The sequence below is a fragment of the Gopherus evgoodei genome, chromosome 5 (genome assembly GCF_007399415.2).
Source record: "Gopherus evgoodei ecotype Sinaloan lineage chromosome 5, rGopEvg1_v1.p, whole genome shotgun sequence".
Taxonomy (NCBI): domain Eukaryota; kingdom Metazoa; phylum Chordata; order Testudines; family Testudinidae; genus Gopherus; species Gopherus evgoodei.
This window is the reverse complement of record NC_044326.1, coordinates 14,452,332-14,472,988: the sequence shown is the minus strand read 5'-3', so window position 1 is coordinate 14,472,988 and position 20,657 is coordinate 14,452,332. Positions and strand designations below refer to the sequence as shown.

Genomic DNA, 20,657 nt, shown 5'->3' with positions numbered 1-20,657 from the left:
AGGAGTGCAGCTATAAAGGAGAGCACTTAAATCTGGGGGAGAAAGGCCCCTATGCAAGTGCTGGACATATTGTGGTTGCAGCTAAAGTGGCTCACATGTTAAATTCAGAAATCATCGGTACAGGGTTTCCCCAGCATTCCCCTTCCAGGTATCAATATGATCCAGCTGGGAAAGGACGTGGGTCTGGATGTTTCAGAGGGTTGGTGACTGGATATGGAGCTTTCTACTTCTATTTCACCCATGTGAAAATAGTTTAGGTCAGCAGTGACTGAACGTTGTTACCAACTAATGCAGAGGTGGGCAAATGACGGCCCACATCCAGCCTGCGGGACCATCCTGCCTGGCCTCTGAGCTCCTGGCCAGGAAGGCTAGCCCCCGTCCCCTCCCCTGGTGCCCTCCTCCCCCACAGCCTCAGCATGCTGCACCGCCAGCGCTCTGGCCCGCTGCTCCCGTCAGGCAGCATGGGTGGCTCCAGCCGGGCAGCAAGATCCTGCTGCTCTGAGCATAGTTAGGGGGCGGGGAGTGGGAGGCTGGATAAGAGGCAGGGGGGGTCCCAGGGGCAGTCAAGAGACAGGTGGCAGTTGGATAGTGTGGAAGTCCCGGGGGGGGGGGAGGGAGGGCTGTCAGGGACAGGCAGGTGGCTAGGGGGCAGGGGAGTCAGGGGACAGGTGGTTGGATAGGGTGGAGGTTCTGGGGGGGGGTCAGAGGACAGGGAAGGTGGGGGTTGGATAGGCATGGGAGTCCCGGGCGGCCTGTCTGGGAGTGGGGATATGGATAGCGGTCAGGGCAGTCAGGGGGATTGGATAGGTGGTAGGGTCCCAGGGGGCAGGGCTCCCAGGAGGGGGCAGTTAGGGGACAAGGAGCAGGGGGGATTGAATGGGTCAGGGGATCTGAGGGGGGCGAGAAGTGGGAGGGGGCAGACACGAGGTGGTGGCCAGGCTGTTTGGGGAGGCACAGCCTTCCCTACCTTGCCCTCCATACAGTTCTGCAACCCCAATGTGGCCCTCGGGCCAAAAAGTTTGCCTACCCCTGAACTAACTGGTATTTTGTGGCCTGTGTGAATTAGCTGATGCCAGCCTTAGCTACTAATGGGCAGCACCCACAACTGGCACTGCTTAGCCTCAGAAGCTGAATTGCCCCTTACCCACAGTGGTAATCCCACTTCCTGTTTCTCAGCAATGACGTATGTTCAAAGCAGCATGGCAGAAACTTCTATTTTGGTGGTCTGTGCAGTACCAACCGAGTGAACTAGTGGCCCATTCTCTCATACACACCAAACATTCACTTTACTAATAAATGTGGAAAAATCAGCAATAGAAGTCTGTGGGCAAATTGCATTCCCCTTGCAGCAGGCCTCCTTTGGACAATAGCACACAAGCCCAGCCAGGTAGAGACCCTTTCCAGTCATAAATGGCCTGCTGACCCACTCTACGATCTTTATTACAGCAATTTTAATGAGAGTCTTCTTGAATTTTGCATTATTTTTTCATTTTGGATACTCAGGTACGCAGCAGCTCTTACCTTCTGGATTTCATTCTCTACAAGCTTTATTGGTTGACTTTGTTCTTGAGCCATGAAAGCCAGAAGCTTCCTTATTAATTGGACATCTTTCATGACAGCCTGCAAGTTGACAGTTTGACCATTTGTAAACATCTGGTCTCCGAGACGATTCACAGGACGATACCTAAGGCAGGTTATACTCATTATACAGGGATAAAGCCAACAAAAACAACCTCCTGCCCTTCACCCTGCTAGCTTCATTGCATTAGAAATAGCAATGTGAACTAATAGTTCCCTTGCAACCTTTACAGGCAACATTGTCATGCTGAAAGATCACTCCACTTACAAGAAATTCCACTGGTACAAACAAGTACATATTATCATACAGTTTCTACAATAATCTGGAACATTACTTGTAAATAGCATTTCAGTCCTTCAGGGAACTTGGTGAAAGACATCTTTAATTATTATTATTGCCATTTTTCCTGAATTACATTGCTCTTCTAACAGTGTAACAGAGCAGTAGCTATACCCTAGGAGTCTGCATTTCTGACTTACGCAAACAGTATGTGCTAATAACTAATTTCTATAAAGTTTCACAAGATTTGTTACCTTGAAGGTGGAACCACAAGGAGATCTAGAAAGAACATATCAGGGCTGAATCCTGAATTCTCACCAACCTCCAGACCAGAGAAGAGGTAATTTAGAAAGAAACCTAAGTAGCATAATCAGAGAAGACACAAAACTTGAATTAGGTCTGCTGTACTCTAGGCATTCAAACTCACAACTGCATTTGGTGATGGACTAATGGCATTTAACTGGTTTAAACATCAAGACCAAATGCTAAATACCAATGGCATGATGCCATTGGCATCCATCACACAGACAACTTAAATTATTTACTAGTCTATTATTTCTTGTCCTTATGCTATAATAACTTTCAGGGTTTCATTTTATATACACATGTCCTCGGGTTCCTATTATTTGCTATAAGAGGCCAGGAGGTTTTCTATTACAAATGGCCAACTGAAAACACTTCTAATTAACCTATCACTTAGCAATATCCTATCTGATTTTCCACATCTCTCCAAAGAGCCATAAGAGCAAATGTCAATGTTGTTTCACAGGATATTATGTTCCACTCCCCCACGCCACTTAGTCTCATTGTGTATACAATATATACTAGATTTATATTCCATACAAAAACAAAACAACCTTATAATTAGAGAACATTTAGGTTGTAAACCAAAGAAATACCAGAATTTAGGTCGCCTGTATAATCTTATTTCTGCATATGTATTATGATGCAGATTTTAATTTAATCCCCAATTTGGATCATTATGCTGGGCACTGTCCAAACAAAGTGAAGAGATAATATCTGCCCTGGTAAGTTAAAGATGAAAGGTAGGGGATAGGGATACAACATATAAACATTGAGAAATATGAAGTAACTTTGGTCTAACAATAGTTACCTTCATTCTTCCACAGAGCCACAACGTGATCTTTGGCAGTGATGGGTGTCAAGTACCCTCTTTTCCCCAACTGAGTCTCATCGATAACTGATGGGTGAAAAAAAAATTATTTTGATATATTCCCTTTGGATAGTAAATGTGAAAAAGTCAACTGCTGTTTCCAGTTAAAGGAATCAAAAGGAGCAAATCAACAGAAAACACAAAAGACCAAGCACCATTTGCTGTCATCTGCAAGGGCGCTTTATTAATGCAACCTATGTTCCAGAGAAATCAAGTCAAGTAAACCAACTGCTTCTCCAGTAAGTAAAATTAAAATAAAATATGAATATGACATGACAGTCTTGCTGCTGGTCACAGTTAACAGAACTGAAACAATTATAGCCAGGTTTGACATATAGAGATTAGGAGACGCGTACAGGTCCAGATTAGTTAAACAGGAAAAATTTACCATAGGGAAAATGTATACGACTTCACATGAAAGATTTCCTTTCTTCAAGTGATAAATCCACAGATCTGGTACAACAGTGCTATAGACTGCTTGCCTACTTTGGGACAGAGCCGGGATCTGTCAGTCACTGGCAGCAAAGGAATGAATGCCCTGGCTCCAAAAGGTCCCTTAAATTGTGATAGCTTCTACAGCCAGAATTCCATCTTATTTCCTAGAGACTGTTAACACTATACAGTGGGGGAAGAAATTAAACAATACTTTCTGCTACTGTTGAGCACAGGGATAATTTCCCCCAAACAAATTAAACCTGAATCTTAGGATGTCTTTTTCTCTTTTTATTATGGATGACTGATTCCTCTGTCTCCAGGGTGGGCCAGAGGCATGGACCTTGTTACTCAAAAAGAGGAAATTTTCAGTAAGCTCACATATTCTTCTTCATACTGAGGCCCACAGATCAGATACAATGAGATCTTCACAGTAGTGTGCCTCCTGGGAAGGAAGGCAAGATTGTTCTTTAAACATGGATACCAAGAAACAAGACAAGTTAGATGCCTTCTATCTTCCCCCTACAAAGGCACTAAAACCTGGAGATAACTTTTGCCAAAAATATCATTGTCTAACAACTGGGTGACCAATAGGTAGAATTTAGTGAATTTATATGGCCACCTAGCCCACCTCATTACAGCAGATATAAGACTCCTCTGCCATGGGATTGTCTGGGCTCTTAAAGACTGGCCTTTGATGGCTGATAGAAGGAAGCATATTTCTTGAATATGCTTTGAGAATGAATGCTATTAAGAATCTGAGGACTACTTGTCAGACCTAGAAGTACAATACTGCATCTCATCAGAGAAAGCTCTCAAATTTGGAAACTCACTCGATTAAAGATAGCAGCTACTTTAATGGTTAGAAAGTATCATCCACAGGGGTTTAACTAGTGGCATAAGGACCAGAATAAGGTCTCAAAGTTGTGCTCTATGGCCTTGTAGGAGTGAAATCTGAGTAGTCACCCAAAAGAAATGTTTAACGTTGGGAATTGCAAAAAAACACCCCATAATAACACACATTCTTGAACATGCAGAGAATAACAATGCAGAGCTTTGACACTCATCCACCCACATTACAGCCCCTTGGAAGGAAGTCAAGTTAGTTTCACTTATTTTATCATGGTAGTTAAATCAGGGTCTTTGCACCAGTCAGTAGAATAAGCTGTCTGTTGACATCCTTTTAGTGTCTAAGAAAGGGTTAATAATCAAATCCATTTTAAACCAGTATGGTCCTGGATAGAGGATGAGTCTTTCAATAATAGACCTCCTCTGAGAGAAAAGTATCAGGAGGTCCAATGCTAGGCTAATCAGGGCTGAGAACCAGTCTCTTCAGCCTAAACAGCACAAAAACAGTATCACTGATATCCTTTTATCAGTGTCTTTGGTCCTAAGGAATAGAGAAAAGACATACAGCAGGGGCCATTGTCAGCTCCTGAACACTGTCACTTCACATCCCTGGTCCTCACATGTGGAGAGACAACAAGCTGCTTTATTGCAGATGCAAAGAGGTCAACCAGCAGCCCACCAAATTGACTAACGAGTGAAATCTCCAGATGCAGGCTCCACTCTGCTTAATCCAGCTTCTGTCTTGTAAACCATTCTGCCTTGATGTTCATCTCTGATGTACACTGCATACAGAGATAGGAAACTGCTCTTCCCATGATGAGAGAAGTTTATTTTCTCTGTGGGATTATCATTTTCTTCCTAGTTTGTTTATAAAATCCCTGGGACATGCTGCTTGTTATGATCAGAGAAGACTTGTCTATGGAAGGAAGAGAGCTCCAAAACATTGATGAATCACTGAGTTACAGCTGGTGGATGCTTGTGATTTCTCAGCCTAGCTCTCTCCCTGAAATCAGCAGGGGTGCCAGCCACTACAGCAACTCAGAAAGCAAAGCCAAATTATTGAGCTGACTTAAGTCAGGCATTTCAAATAAAAAGCTGGAATTTTCCTCAGAAAATCTCTGCAGCAGGGTGGGCTGTTTAAGCACAGAAAACTGGAGGAAACTTTTAGGTCTGGCTGTGCCCCTGAGATGCAAGCATGCTGAAGTGCCTGTTGTAGTTGATCTGTGGACCTTAAGTAAGTTGAAAAATACAAATATTATACTACTATTTGCACAGAACAAAAATATATTTTACTTGCTGGTTCCTCCAAGATGGCCTCTTTGCCAGACTTCTGCTGTACCACAGTGGGATAAGTTACTGTCAACTTGCTATTGTGCTCTTTCCTTACCAGAGATCTTCTAGATCTTGAAGAAAAATAGAAAAAACAAAAGCCAGTGTAATGGTTTGCAATGTTCAAATGACTATTTACATTACAAGAAATAAATCCACAAGGCTACCTGCTTTCTCTGCACACAGTTATACTTACTTGCAGTTTGGGCATCTTTTTGAAGTCATATGCAGTTTCCAAAACTGTGCAATCAGTTTACTCCTACACTCACACACATTTTTTACCTAGAAGGGCGAAAAATAAAACAAACCCAAAACTTTAAAAATGACAAAGTGACAATTAAAGCTACAATTTAAGAAGTACACACACAAAACAAATTTTATTTCTAAGGCTGAATAATAGCAGTTAATTAAATTTGCCTTAATTCTTTAAATTCATGCCTTAATCACCTTAATCTTCCCTTCAACTGTGATTCTCCCAAATTCTCCAGAGACCCAAAGATTCCCCAGACTTTTTTAATCCACCCTATATGTGGCTAACAATCTTTCAGACAAGAATACATTGTTGGGATACATTTTGGCCAGACTGACTGATGGAAGACGCTGCCTGACGCCTAACTGGGACTGTGTGTGTGTGTATTGTCTTCACAGTGCTCCTGGTACCTGGTGGCTTAGAGAATGGGCCAGGAAATGAAATCTAGGACTTTAGACAGTGTTGACATTAGACTTTTGAAAGGTCCTCTCCTTAGTGCCTTAGTCCCAGCGCTGCTATGCTGATGCAGAAACGCTAGTGTAAACAGAGTAGTGGTGTTTTTACTATGTTATGTAACCTGATTGTATGAAGTCATGTGAATAGAAAAGTTCTGTGAGAACCTACACTGCTGTCAACGGGAGTCCGACATGCAGCAAAATTGCAGGATAAGGCACCTGTAAGTATCCTATAATTAGGACTGGTAGGAGAATACATCTCAGTCCTCAGAAATAGACAATGTGTTATCATTTTAACTGTCACAATAAGGCTTTGCAGTTATACCCCACCCCCTACTGAGGCTGACAGGCAGTGAGGTGTCAACATTTCCGTTATGGCTAGTTTCACTGTTTAATTCTAAACCAAAGACTACACTAGTGGTTCTTTGCAATCAGAAAGGCTACAAATTGAGTGAAAGCTTTAATTGTGTAGAAAACAGAAAAATTTGTGAAGTGGCAGTAAATCTTCAGAAACTGCAGATTTTTCATGCCAAAGGATTTTTGTTGTCATAAGAATGCATAAAAGCTTCATTATAGCAACATTCCTTTCACACGGAACAAGTGACAAACTCAAGAAACAGTGTAGGCAAATTACTTTACCTCATCATAACTATTCCGTGACTTGTTCACATAGGCTATGCAAAGATATTTAGATACATGCAAAATATTCTTGACTTCTTAAAAAGGACCTGCTACAGCCTCAAGTACATAATATTTGCAAGATGGCTTTGATGACTGTTAGATTAATCTCATTTACATAAGTATCAGAGAGGTAGCTGTGTTAGTCTGGATCTGTAAAAGCAGCAAAGAGTCCTGTGGCACCTTATAGACTAACAAACGTATTGGAACATGAGCTTTCATGGGCGAATACTCACATGCATCCAATGAAGTGGGTATTCACCCACGAAAGCTCATGCTCCAATACGTCTGTTAGTCTATAAGGGGCCACAGGACTCTTTGCTGCTGTCTCATTTACATAATTATTCTCAGGCCACGTCTACACTACAGAATAAAATCGAAATTATTAAAACTGGTTTTATAAAACAGGTTTTATAAAATCGATTTTACGCGTCCACATTAGGGCACATTACTTCGGTGGTGTGCGTCCATGGTCCCAGGCTACCATCGATTTCCGGAGCGGTGCACTCTGGGTAGCTACATTAAAGGAATGAGACCAATAACTTCGATTTCCGTCCACACTAACCCTAAATCGATATAGTAATATTGATTTTAGGGTTACTCCTCTCGTTGGGGAGGAGTACAGAAATCAATTTTAAGAGCCCTTAAAATCGATTTAAAGCGCCTTGTAGTGTGGACGGGTACAGAGTTAAATCGATTTAACGCTGTAGTGTGGACCAGGCCTCAAAGCACTATCAAATTATTTACCTTCACACGTACATACAAAACAACACACACCCACACACACCTCTCTTTTGGGGTGGTGCTAAATTGTCTTATTCTCTTATGGATTCAATGGCAGCTCCACTATAAACACTTGCAAAAAGAACAGGAGTACTTGTGGCACCTTAGAGACTAACAAATTTATTTGAGCATAAGCTTTCGTGGGCTACAGCCCACATAGAATTCTATGCATCCGAAGAAGTGGGCTGTAGCCCACGAAAGCTTATGCTCAAATAAATTTGTTAATCTCTAAGGTGCCACAAGTACTCCTGTTCCTTTTGCAGATACAGACTAACACGGCTGTAACTCTGAAACCTATAAACAGTTGGCCACAAGTCACCTTTTTTTCCTCTAAAACAGCTGAATTCACAACTTTGGGATAAAATCTGGAAGATACCTGACCAAGCTACTTATTTAAAGAGGTACACACATGGCAAGCCTGAGATTTCAAGAAAGATCGCTTATTCTACTCACATGTGAGCACTGATCTCCTAGTTGATTATTCTGTAGTATTTCATTCACATGACAGTTTAACTCTTCTTCAATGTCTAAACCAGAGGCATCTGGGTTTTCATCCAAAAACTGAAAGACAGAGAAAGAGGAAATTAGCATCATCACACCTTTACAATGCTGCAAACTCAAACAGGAGGAAACCTACCCTATTCAGGATGGCCTCAAGATCACAGACCGCATGAAGCAACCCCTTCTCCAAGACCTTCAGCTGGTTGAGCAATAGGTGAACCACAGCTCGAGTACAGGTCAGCAAGTGACAGTTTAAACAAGAACCTCGGATCAGAAGGTATAATTTCTGAAAAGAAAACAAAAATTAGTTTGGTAGATTTAATGGTGTGGAAAACAGAACTACTAGAGGGAAGCTGACTCGTTTTAAGGAAAATGCCAGTGTTATTTGGAAGACTGAAGTTACTTGTCAGCAACACAGAAAGTCTCTAGCTTTCAAACAGTGAAGTTTCCTTGAGCCCTGAGCCCACCCATAAGCGCCAGTTTCTCCCTCCACATCCCGGACAGCAGCAGAACGGTTTCATTTTATTTCTGTTCAGGTTCATATACCATACCCCTCGCCATGGCTGCCCTGACCAAGGAGAAAGAGGCATCAGGAGGTAGCATCCTGCTTCAAAACAGCTAGTGAGGTTCAAAGTAAAGGACCTTTTAATATTCATAAAAGTTAGTTTGGGGAAAATAGCCACCCACTGATTCTGTAACATGCTGCAGCTAATTCAAAGATGTGAGACTTCGGCCATGGACAGCACTTCCCACGATCAGGCACGCATGGAGTGCCCTCAAGCTCTACTGAAATCAACAGGAGTTGCAGGAGGTCAGCATCTCTCCTCGGGCACTCAGAATATTGCAAGATCCTTCACTTGGATATTTACCTAAACACCTACTCCAGAATTTTGGACTAGTTGATTTGGTATCAGTCCCTGTGTGATTACTCTTACTCCACAATACTTATTTAAATAAATTTCCGAGTGTAGACAAGCCCTTAGTGTCTGTAAAGCCCTTTAAGATCTTTGGATAATAAGCAATATAAATTAAATGCTAAACTGAAGTATTATTACTAATTTGTTTCATTCATAATACTTTCTCATCAATTTTTGGTAAGGCAGATCTTACACTAAATGGTACCATTCAAGTATTATGTTCTCAATACCTCATAAATAAGGCTGCGAGACTGTCACAGAGGTCATGGATTCTGCAACTTTCCAGGACCTCTGTGGCTTCTGCAGCTGGCAGGCAAAACTGACCTCAGGTCTGCCCCCCCACACACCTGACTACTAGTGGGCGCCCCAGAGTCCTGTCTCTCCCTATCAGCAGATGCCCTGGAGCCTTCTGTCCCCCAGCACCGCCCGGAGCAGCAGCAGGTGCCATGGAGTCCCTCCCCCCCGGAGAGCCAGCAACCACCCCACAGTCTGTCCCTCACCCCACCCCCAGAGCACCAGTGGGTGTCCCGGAATACCCCTCCCCCCCATCCTCCAGCACACACCTCAGAGTGCCCCACCCTCACCCCTGCAGGCGTCCCCAGAGCCCTCCAGATTTTGTCAGGTGTATATAGTTAAAGTCATGGACAGATCATGGGGCTGTGAAATTTTGTTTATTGCCCATGACCTGTCCATGACTTTTACTAAAAATATCCATGACTAAATCTTAGCCTTAATCATAAAAAATGGCATCTGCTTGTAGTGAATTTGTTACAGTGAATTGGAGTGAAAGTCTGAATGGTTTAAGTACATTTCAATGGACTTTTACTCCTCTTATAGTGAAACTTTCACTCTGCTTACGCTGAAATTTCATTCCATCATAAATTAGTTCTACTATATTAATCTTCTCTACCTGTTCCCTGGCTAAGCAAGGAGCGTGGGTGAAGACATTTCTGCTACAAGGTAGTGTGTGGCCCTGGCTCCTCATTTTACTACAATTTCTTCTATTAGGTGAAAAAAAGTTTGGTGAGTCTTACTACAGATATTTATCACTGTAAGTGAAGGTATGGCAATAGCAAGTGGGAAAGGGAGGGAGGAATCATTTGACTATTACAGTGAATATATGTTTAAAATTATTTTTGGCAGAAGACATTTCACCAGAGGATTTCCCTGTATCACTACCTACTGAATCCTTAATATTCTTCCAAGATCACTAGCTATGAAAGACCTTTGACTACTAGCCAGTGAAGACTAGTAGACAACATTAACAAATTCTCAACAGCATATACGTACATCAAAAAATAGAGGATTGTAAACAGTCAGTGGCAGATCTATGTGGCCTAGGTGTCCTGGGCAGTTGTTGAAGTCCTGCATACAAGTAGTACATACTTCTTTGGTATCAGGTGGTCCCAAACACAAATCATACAGTCCATTTATTGCTGGGTTGCCCACGTTATCTAGGTAACGAGGGTTGGTTATGGCTTTTACACTTAGTTTCCTAAAGATGAAAGAAAAACAAGAAGTTACATGTATGATGGCAGATATTGTTACTTTGTATATTATTTGCAAAAAAGTTAGGGAAAAGGATGTCTTCTTCCTCACTGTTTATTTTTTTCATTTGCCAGTACTTTGTGCATACTCAGTGTCACTTGTTTCTCTGTATGCCTCCCCCCCACCCCATCAAAAAGAGAGCAGTCTTTGTGGCACTTTAGAGATGAACCAATTTCTTTGCGCATAAGCGTTTGTGGGTTATAACCCACTTCATCAGATGCATGGAGTGGAAAATACAGTAAGCAAGTATAAGATGGTGACAAGAAGGTGAAAGTACCTACTACAGAGAACAAATAAAGTAACAGAACGCCACAGCCATTACCTACAGCCCCCAAATAAAATCTCCCCAGCATATCATCAAGGATCTACAGCCTATCCTGAAGGACGATCCCTCACTCTCACAGACCTTGGGAGACAGGCCAGTCCTTGCTTACAGACAGCCCCCCAACCTGAAGCAAATACTCACCAGCAATTACACACCACACTACAGAAACACTAACCCAGGAACCAAGCCCAGCATCAAACCCCATTGCCAACTCTGTACACATATCTATTCCAGTCAGACCATCATATGACCCAACCACATCAGCCGCACCATCAAGAGCTCGTTCACCTGCACATCTACCAATGTGATACATGTCAGCAGTGCCCCTCTGCCATATACATTGGCCAAACCAGACAGTCTCTGCACAGAAGAATAAATGGACACAAATCAGACCTCAAGAATTATAACATTCAAAAACCAGTTGGAGAGCACTTCAATCTCTCTGGACACTCTATAACAGACTTAAAAGCTGCCATTCTTCAACAACAACAAAAAAAAACTTAAAAAACAGACTTCAATGAGAAACTGCAGAACTGGAATTAATTTGCAGACTTGACACCATCAAATTCAGCCTGAATAAAGACTGAGAGTGGCTGGGTCACTACAAAAAAATAGTTTTCCCTCTGTTGATACTCACACCATCTTGTCAACTGCTTGGAATGGACCACATCCTCTTTGAGTGAATTGGCCTCATTAGCACTACAAAGGGTAATTTTCCCTCTGTTGATATTCACTCCTTGTCAACTGTTGGGGATGGCCAACATCCACCCTAACTGAATTAGCCTAGTTAGGGTGGACCCCCCCTACACACTTGGTAAGGCAACTCTCATCTTTTTATGTGCTGTATATTTATACCTGCTTTCTGCTTACTGTATTTTTCACTCCATGCATCTGAAAGCTTATGCCCAAATAAATCTGTTAGTCTCTGAGGGCTTGGCTACACTTGCAGGTGTGCAGCGCTGGGAGTTACAGCTGTCTTCGTACAGCCATGCAGGGAAAGCACAGGAGTGTGGCCACACTGACAGCTACCAGCGCCACAGCGTGGCCACATCTGCAGCGCTGTTGGGTGTGGTGCATTATGGGCACCTATCCCACAGAGCACCTCATCCCATTTTGGCGCCGTGGGTTGTGGGAAGGGAGCGGAGGGTGTGGGTCATTCTGCTTCCTGTCCCAACGCCCCGTGATGCATTGCTTCACATCCCAGCAATCCCTGGTTTTCCGTCCACTTTTGGCGCCATCTTGACTCTCTCAATGGTTTCTGTGCAGCGCAATTTCTGTGGGAAATGGAGCCCGAACGGCTGAGGAGTATGCTGACGAGTCTCGCCAGCACATCACGTTTGGCAGTTGAGCTATTCCTTAAGATCCAAAGCGATGAGGAGTCCGACAATGACAGCGAGTCGCCTGACGCGTACCACATGAAATTGCTTCTGGCATTCACGGAAATGCTCAGCACCGTGGAACACCGCTTTTGGGCTTGGGAAGCAAGCACTGAGTGGTGGGATCACATCGTCAAGGAAGTCTGGGATGACGAGCAGCGGCTGCAGAACTTTCGGATGAGAAAAGCCACTTTCATGGGACTGTGTGCTGAGCTCGCCCTCACCCTGGGGCGCGAGAACACAAGATTGAGAGCTGCCCTGCCAGTGGAGAAGAGGGTGGCTATTGCAATCTGGAAGCTGGCAACTCCAGACAGCTACCGATCGGTTGTGAACCAGTTTGGAGTGGGAAAGTCGACAGCTGAAATCGTTTTGATGCAAGTTTGCAGGGCCATTAATCACATCCTGCTAAGAACCATGACTCTGGAGAACATGCAGGACATTGTGGATGGCTTTGCACAAATGGATTTCCCTAACTGTGGAGGGCAATAGATGGGACGCATATTCCTATTTTGGCATCACCCCACCTAGCATCCAAGTACATTAATCGGAAGGGGTATTTCTCTATGGTTCTCCAGGAGCTTGTGGATCACCGTGGGTGTTTCACTGACGTTAACACAGGCTGGCCTGGAAAGGTGCATGATGCACGCATCTTTCGGAACACTGGCCTGTTCAGGAAGCTGCACGCAGGGACTTTTTTCCCAGACCAGAAGATCACAGTAGAGGACGTCGAAATGCCCATTGTGATCCTTGGAGACCCCTCTTACCCGTTAACGCCTTGGCTCATGAAACCGTATACAGGGAAGCTTGACAAGAGCAAGGAACGGTTCAACTACAGGCTGAGCTGGTGCCGAATGACTGTGGAGTGTGCTTTTGGCCGTTTAAAAGGGCGCTGGGGATCTCTGTATGGGAAGCTAGAGTTGGGGGAAAAGCAGCATCCCCGCTGTTATATCTGCGTGCTGTACCCTCCATGATATTTGTGAAGGGAAGGGTGAAACATTCAGTCAGGAATGGACCTCCGAGGTTCAATGCCTGGAGGTTGAATTTGCACAGCCAGAAAGCAGGGATACTAGAGAGGCCAAGCACAGGGCTTCAAGGATTAGGGATGCCTTGAGGGAGGAATTTGAGGCTGGAAACCAACAGTAATGTTTGATGCCCTGCACGGGAGTGAAGTGCAGTAGTTACAATGTTAGTGGGAATCTGTTATTCCTAAGCTGATTTGCAGTGTCTGTTTCTTTCCTAGGCTAAGGTATCTTTGACTTTCTGCAATAATAAAGATTTTTTTCAAAGCCAAGAATTCATTTATTGAAAAGAAAATAAGTTTATTGACAGACACACAATATTTTGGGAACCTAAAAGGGCAGGGGGGTGTGGTGGGGAACTGTACAGTCACAGGTTTGAATATGTCCTGTCTGGAGTGCTGTGCAATGACTGCTGCACTTCAGGATGTCTATACTGCATGGTGATGGGGGTTGAGTGCAGAGGGTAAGGGTCGCAGTTCTCAGGGCTGGTTGCTGAACATACAGGTGTTGGAGGCAGTTAGTGGTGGTAAGAACCTGGATGCTGGGGAAGGGGGTTTGGAGCTGACAGTGGGGCACAAGGGAAAGAGCTTTGGGACAGGGGCGGGGCCGGCGCGGTAGTGCTCTGCCTGCATGACTACGAGGCCTGGATAGAGTCCGCTTGGCGCGCCAGGATGCTTATCAGCTGCTTTGTGCTTTTCTTCCTCGCCTCTGCGTTTCTCTGGCGGATCCTGCTTTCCCTTTCCCTCCAGTCCTGCACTTTTTGATTCTCTCTGGCAGAGTGATCCATAACTGCTTGCAGCAGGTCGTCTTTGCTTTTTCTCGGCTTCTTCCAGAGGTTTTGGAGTCTTTGAGCTGTTGATAACATGGGCAGCCAAGAACTCAAGGTTGCCTGTGGAAAGGCAAAAAAGGCAATCCTTAACAGAGGCAGCATTGTTTATACCTCAGACAGTTATTCCCACACAGTGAAGGAGTTTAGAGTCTTCACTTTAACATAATTTTCCCATACCAAAGAGAGCGCACATAACCCACAGGAGCCCCGAAATGGTGAGTAAGGGAGAGTGATTGCTTCAGGGCCGTACTGGGGTTTCTGTGCGTTGGGGAAAGCAAACAGCTGCAGGGGACATCTACACTGAACACTCTCCCAACATTTTCCACCGGAGTTGATCCTGGAAGATATCTTGCTGCTGCGGGTCACCTGGGAAGAGCGGAAGGGTCTTCCACAGCAATACGGATTCCTCCCTGGTCCCCATGCAGCTTGCCTGTGTGCAGCAATGGTCCCCCCATCCCTCGTGGCACAGTGGCGCGGACGCGTTAGCCTGACTGGGACAAAGACCACAGTGGCTCTCCCTATAAACTTGCGCAAGCCCATTGCTCACGCTCTGGCTGAAACTTTTGAAGAGATTACCGAGGCCGATTACCGCAACGTGATAGACCACATCAATGGGCTATTCTACATCTAGGCATGCATGCATGCAGCCCTAACCTCCCTCCTTTCCCGAAACATTTCCATCCTGAAAATAAAAGCCGCTTACTGGGAACCCGCTCCTCTGCTTGTCCTTCACCAAGTACCGGCTGCTGCGACTGGCTGCCTTCCTCCTGGCTTGAGAAGAGCTCCTGGCTGCATGCCTCCTGGGACTCCGGGGTGTCTCCCCCAACCCCAGTACCCTCAGTCTCGGTTTCTTCCTCCTCCCCCCTGCTCTGAAGTGTCCATCGTGGTCCTCATATTGGCAGTGGGGTCACCCCCAAGTATCGCGTCCAGCTCTTTGTAAAAGCAGCAGGTCGTGGGGGCAGCGCCGGAGCAGCGGTTTCCCTCGTGGGCTTTGCGATAGGCACTCCGCAGCTCCTTCACTTTAACCCTGCACTGCAGCGCGTCCCGGTCATGGCCCCTTTCCAGCATAGCCCTTGATATCTGCCCATAGGTACTGTAATTCCTACTGCTGGAGCGCAGCTGGGACTGCACAGCTTCCTCCCCCCAAACACTGATGAGGTCCAGTAACTCGACATTGCTCCATGCTGGGGCTTGTTTGGCGTGTGGAGGCATGGTCACCTGGAAAGATTAATTGATTGCACTCCACACCTGGCTGAGCAAACAGGAAGCGGATTTTTAAAATTCCCGGGGCATTTAAAGGGCAGGTCACCTGAGGCCAGGGCAGTAGAGTTCGAACTGATGAGCAGAATGGCTGAACAGGTATTCTGGGATACCTCCAAATACCTCTGGAGGCCAATAACAGCGCTTTTGGTGGCCACACTGGCGGAGCAGCGCTGCATCACCAGTGCTGCAGTCGTTATTCCCCAAGCAGAGGTGGAGTACAGCCAGCGCTGTAGCCACGGAGATACAGTGTTGGATGTGCCTTGCAAGTGTGGACGGTGAGTGAGTTGCAGCGCTGTAAAGCCACCACCAGCGCTGCAACTCCCCAGTGTAGCCAAAGCCTAAGGTGCCACAAGGACTCGTCCTTGTTTTTAATGATACAGACTGACACGGCTATCCCTCTGAAATCTGTATATGCAGTTACAGGGCCATATCTATACAAAACTTTTCCTTAAAGGTTCCAGCCACTGCATCACAAACAGTGGCACAGATGACAGGAAAGCCACTCATGACACCCAAGGGAATACTCCTATTCTTACCGAAAGTATCATCTTTAATAACCACAGGGTCTGTTCCCCTGTAGCACATGACAACAGCTGTCCCTCAGCAGTTGGCTGAAGTACCTTCCCTCCTGGGAGTACACACCAGGTCCTCTTCTCCCTTTCACAATAGCAGAGGGCCACCTCCTCTGACCCACTTCCACCCAGGGTGGGGCTCTCCTCTCCACTTTAGCTCCCATTCTACAGCACAGGACACCCCTCCCCTCCCCTCCCCTCCCCCTTCCAGGTTGGCAGCCTCTTTGGCCCCCAGCCTCATCTGGCCCAGGGTTGTGAGTTCAATCCTTGAGGGGGCCACTTGGGGATCTGGGGCAAAAATCTGTCTGGAAATTGGTCCTGCTTTGAGCAGGCGTTAGACTAGATGACCTCCTGAGGTCCCTTCCAAACCTGATATTCTGTGATTCACCCATCCCCCTCCGATCTGGGCTGTCCCAGACTCGTCTCCAATCTCCCCCGCCCATGCTGCGCTGGGCTCCAGGAGCCAGGCAGGTAGAAAGGCGCCAGCCCGGCTCCCTGCAGACCAGGGGGGAGACCCCCTTACATCCACCCCCACCCTGCTGAGCTGAGGCCCCAGCACAACGGACGCTCTCCCACAAATGGACTACCCGCCCCATCATGACATGCGCCAAGAGTCCATGGGGTTCTGGCCACTCGGCGACGCAAAGCATGCTGGGAGTAGTAGTTCCCGCGGGGGCTCTCCAGGCTCCGCTCCTCACCTGATCTCCTCGGCTGTGTACATCCCGAAGGAAATACCGGCCAGCCGCCGCCACGGCACCTCTCTGGGCGGTCCCATGGTGAGCGCTCAAGCGGCTCCCTCCTCTCGCTGCAGAGACTCCCTCAACAGGGAGCCACTACGCCACGAGCACCACGCGGCCCCCAACGGCCTGCCCACACTCGGGGGAGGGACCGTCACTGGACGATACCAACTCCACTTCCCGGAGAAGGGTCTCTCCCGCCTCACAGAGACAAATGGTACCGCCCCTGCTTCCCGGCATTCTCCGGGCGGACCGCTAAGATGGCGGGGCGATGGTTGCGGCACGGCCGCTGGCAGCAAGTCAGCCTATTGAGCGGACGCTCCAGCTTACGGTTGTTTGGCGCAGGGAAGGGAGAAGGCAGCAGGTAGGAGCCGGGGGTGGGCTGAAAGAGCCGGTAACGCGGGTGGGCAGGGAAGGCGCTGAGGCCGGCGCACCTAGAGCTAGTAAACGCGGCGCCTGCGCACTGGAGTCGCCCTGCACGGCGCGCGCTAGCCCTGTGGAATTCATGCCTGTGCTGCGGGGACGGATGGGGAAGCTGCGCATGCGTAGTGGCCGCTGTGGTATGCGGACGGGGAGATTGGGACGGGCTTTAGAACCTGTTGCAGTTCACTTGTCTGTTGGGTGCAGCCGAAGCCTGTCAGCGCAGAGGATTGTCCGCCCTTCCCTGGATTGCGGGGATCTGTCTCCACTTGCGTGGGGGTTTCAGCTGCCCGGGGAGGGGGTCTGCCCTGGCTGCATTAGCACTTACACGATTTTCAGTAGCGGTTCTCGGGAGCCAGCAGCCAATTTGCTGCGTTATTAAGTGGCCTCTTTCCCGGTTTGTGCTGTTATTAATCACCCCTCACTGTAGTAGAGTCTAGGCAGAACCCAGGAGGACCCATTGAACAGAGTAGTTAACACTCACTACCCCAGATAACGTAGTTACAATCTAACAGAGAAGAGTGATAGGAAAAGGAAAAAGCTATGTTGTGGCAGGTTTTTTTAACAGCAGTGTTGAGAGACCTGATTACAAAACGATCACTTGGTTGGTTGTCCCACAACACAGTGAAACACAAAATTCCTGATCCTGCCGTGAGGTACATGTAGGTTGATGCTTTGCACTGGCTCAGGTCAATGTTGAGTCTTGTAGTGTACCCCAGCCCCAGAGCTGCGGCAAAGTTTGGGGGCACAGTCTAATACAAAGTTGTCTGTTTGATAGGAGCAAATAAATTTTAGTACAAATTACCCTTAATTTAGATTGACATGGATACCAAAGTGTGGAAGGGACCCTGAAAGGTCATTGAGTCCAGCCCCCTGCCTTCACAGCAGGACCAAGTACTGATTTTGCCCCATATCCCTAAATGCCTGCCCTCAAGGATTGAGCTCACGACCCTGGGTTTAGCAGGCCAATGCTCAAACCATTGAGCTATCCCTTAAAGTGAACAAAAGAGAGGTTTGCATTAAAGGGCATTCTCTGTGTGCTCTAGAGAGCAAACCACATTTAAATTCAGCACAAAATGGCTACCTATCTGTGGGCTGCACAGTACATAGAGGTAATGTACACTCATTTCTGAATCAGTCTGCATCCTGTGAGCTCTTTGAAACAGACCTGAGCTATATAAGCATTCAGTCTAGTTCCAGCTTCCAACACAGAGCTTTGTGTTTGTGCATGTAGTGCAAGTTTTCAAAAACATGGGGGGAAGGGGCAAAATCCTGAGAATTTATTTTTTAAATTTGCCTTCAGTTTTTGGAACCTTTAAAGTTCACATTTTCAAGCTTTTCTCTAGAAACTTGGCTAGAGATTTTCTTGTGATCACCCGATTCCAGGAGCTGGGGCTTTAAGAAAAACAACATATATCACCAGGCTTGTGATTAAAACCCCAGAGTCGGCAATACTGTGTAGGATTGCCAGTGACCTGCATTTGTTAATGGTCTAGTTGCTCTCAGTCCAGAATTCTGCAACTCCATTTTTGCAATACATATTAATGTGTATGCTGATACTCAAAACCCTCACAGCCATGTTTGGTGTCTGTAGGCATTGTTCAGGAAGTGCATCACTTCAGAAGACTGAAGCTGACCCAGGAGGTACAGTATCTCATTTATATAGTTCATTTTTGCAGCTCTGCAAAATGTACTCTGTTATGTAGTTAAAATAAACAAGGCACTTGAAGAGGAATTTAAAACTTATTGCGTTCAGAATTCCCCATCTTAAAAATCAGGACTGCTATTTTTGACTTTTAGCAGCTTAAAATAATCAAGAGTTTGGTTGTAGTTGCAGAAATGCCAGTCTCATGTATCTGTTCTAACAGTATTATGATCAATATTTCTTCTTAAAGTTACTGAAGAAGAAATTGTTGTTCCAAGAAAGAAAACTTGGTGAGTGTTAATATCTCATCTCTTGCTTGTCTCCCTCCCAGTCATTCATCTGAGGAAGTGGGTATTCACCCACAAAAGCTCATGCTCCAAAACGTCTGTTAGTCTATAAGGTGCCACAGGATTCTTTGCTGCTTTTACAGATCCAGACTAACACGGCTACCCCTCTGACACTCCCTCCCAGTTGGGGCCCTGGGAGTTTTCCTGACATCTGCACTCTACACTTTTTGTGTATGCTACCAGTAAATAAATTGTGGAGTGAGGGAGAAAGTCAATAGGGAAACTGAATAAAGGGCTCTGTCTCCAGGAAGTCACCCCTAGCTTTTCTTTAAGAGACCACTTTAAAGAAGCTCTGTTTCAGTACTTTTGTTTCTTTCTTACTTGACGACCACGTTTACTAGCCAACCAAATCTTACTGATTTTTTGGGATATTGCTTATGTTGAGATGCATTTCAAAATAGCTAAAATGAACTTTGCATAACTGGAGCAGATGAAATAAAAGCAAGAGGAAGCTTGTATTTCTAAAATCTTGGGAGAATGGATTATTGTGGAGGAGGTGCTGAAGATATGGTATCGAGTGTACCCCACTCCATTCTTATCGTTGCTAGTTGATCCATGGAGGGGAGTTGACTCGAGTGCAGAGTGAGTCTTACTAGTTATACTGTAGATCTAGAAGTGAGATATTAGAGGTAAACCAATATGAATGGGTTTGCTTAGCAATTGAATGCCAGTTCAGCATGCTACCTAGGAAGCATTTGGGTTTGGATCCTTGAATTTGCAAGGCCTGGGAGCATTATGTAAGGGAGTAGCTCTTGGCGCTGTCAACTACATTTCTTATTTCTTTCAGTCAGCCCAAGAGTTACAGCATAGGATACTGCATCCATTCCTTAGTCAGCACAAGAGTTGGGTTCTGTGATTTGAGGCTTTCAGAGATAACATTCTCTCCCTTTCCTTTCTCACCCCAGTTCTCTCCCAGCTATTGCATGTGGCATGAGGGGGGTGAAAATACATATACAGACTGTTTTTATAAAGTCTTATCTGTTAGCTGCAATGATTTCCTATTAATTAAATACATATATACTAGGGTATTAAATTAAGTGGTTCAACTCCACTTCATCAGTCAAGCTTTTGTTCCCCTCTTTCCCTCCATGTCCCAAGAGAAAATGATGTATTTTAAATAGGATTAGAATATTTAGAGCGTCATTATACTTGACAGGGCAATTTTTCTTAAAATCCTGATTCCCTGAGACTCCCAATTCATCTAGTACAGGACAAAAAGTTAATACATTATTTGAATTGATGTTGAAAGCCTGTTGCACACTATTAATGTAAGTTTCTTAAATTTAGGGATAAACTAGCAGTTCTTCAAACACTTGCATCTACAGTAAACAGGGTAAGTACCTTCTTAGG

At 45.6% G+C, this 20,657-nt stretch overlaps 2 protein-coding genes across 3 annotated transcripts in view; one reads left to right on the top strand and one right to left on the bottom strand.

Annotated features, from left to right (window-relative positions):
• The window catches only part of POLR1A (RNA polymerase I subunit A), a 63,289-nt gene extending 46,251 nt beyond the window's left edge, over positions 1–17,038 (bottom strand). Inside the window, exons 1-9 of the mRNA XM_030563452.1 lie at positions 16,857–17,038; positions 10,517–10,721; positions 8,446–8,595; positions 8,262–8,369; positions 5,839–5,924; positions 5,607–5,716; positions 2,973–3,059; positions 2,113–2,215; positions 1,522–1,684 (exon numbers count right to left, since the gene is read on the bottom strand). Coding sequence (XP_030419312.1) covers positions 1,522–1,684; positions 2,113–2,215; positions 2,973–3,059; positions 5,607–5,716; positions 5,839–5,924; positions 8,262–8,369; positions 8,446–8,595; positions 10,517–10,721; positions 16,857–16,933 — 1,089 coding nt within the window. The 5' untranslated portion in view covers positions 16,934–17,038. The remainder of the gene's footprint in view (positions 1–1,521; positions 1,685–2,112; positions 2,216–2,972; positions 3,060–5,606; positions 5,717–5,838; positions 5,925–8,261; positions 8,370–8,445; positions 8,596–10,516; positions 10,722–16,856) is intronic.
• A 28-nt stretch (positions 17,039–17,066) lies between these two features.
• Positions 17,067–20,657, top strand: part of PTCD3 (pentatricopeptide repeat domain 3) — a 36,999-nt gene continuing 33,408 nt past the window's right edge. The window contains exons 1-4 of one of the 2 annotated variants that reach the window (XM_030563456.1): positions 17,067–17,259; positions 18,910–18,959; positions 19,211–19,250; positions 20,595–20,640. In XM_030563456.1, the coding sequence (XP_030419316.1) occupies positions 17,156–17,259; positions 18,910–18,959; positions 19,211–19,250; positions 20,595–20,640 (240 nt within the window). In that variant the 5' untranslated portion in view covers positions 17,067–17,155. The remainder of the gene's footprint in view (positions 17,260–18,909; positions 18,960–19,210; positions 19,251–20,594; positions 20,641–20,657) is intronic. The other variant, XM_030563455.1, reaches the window with a different exon arrangement.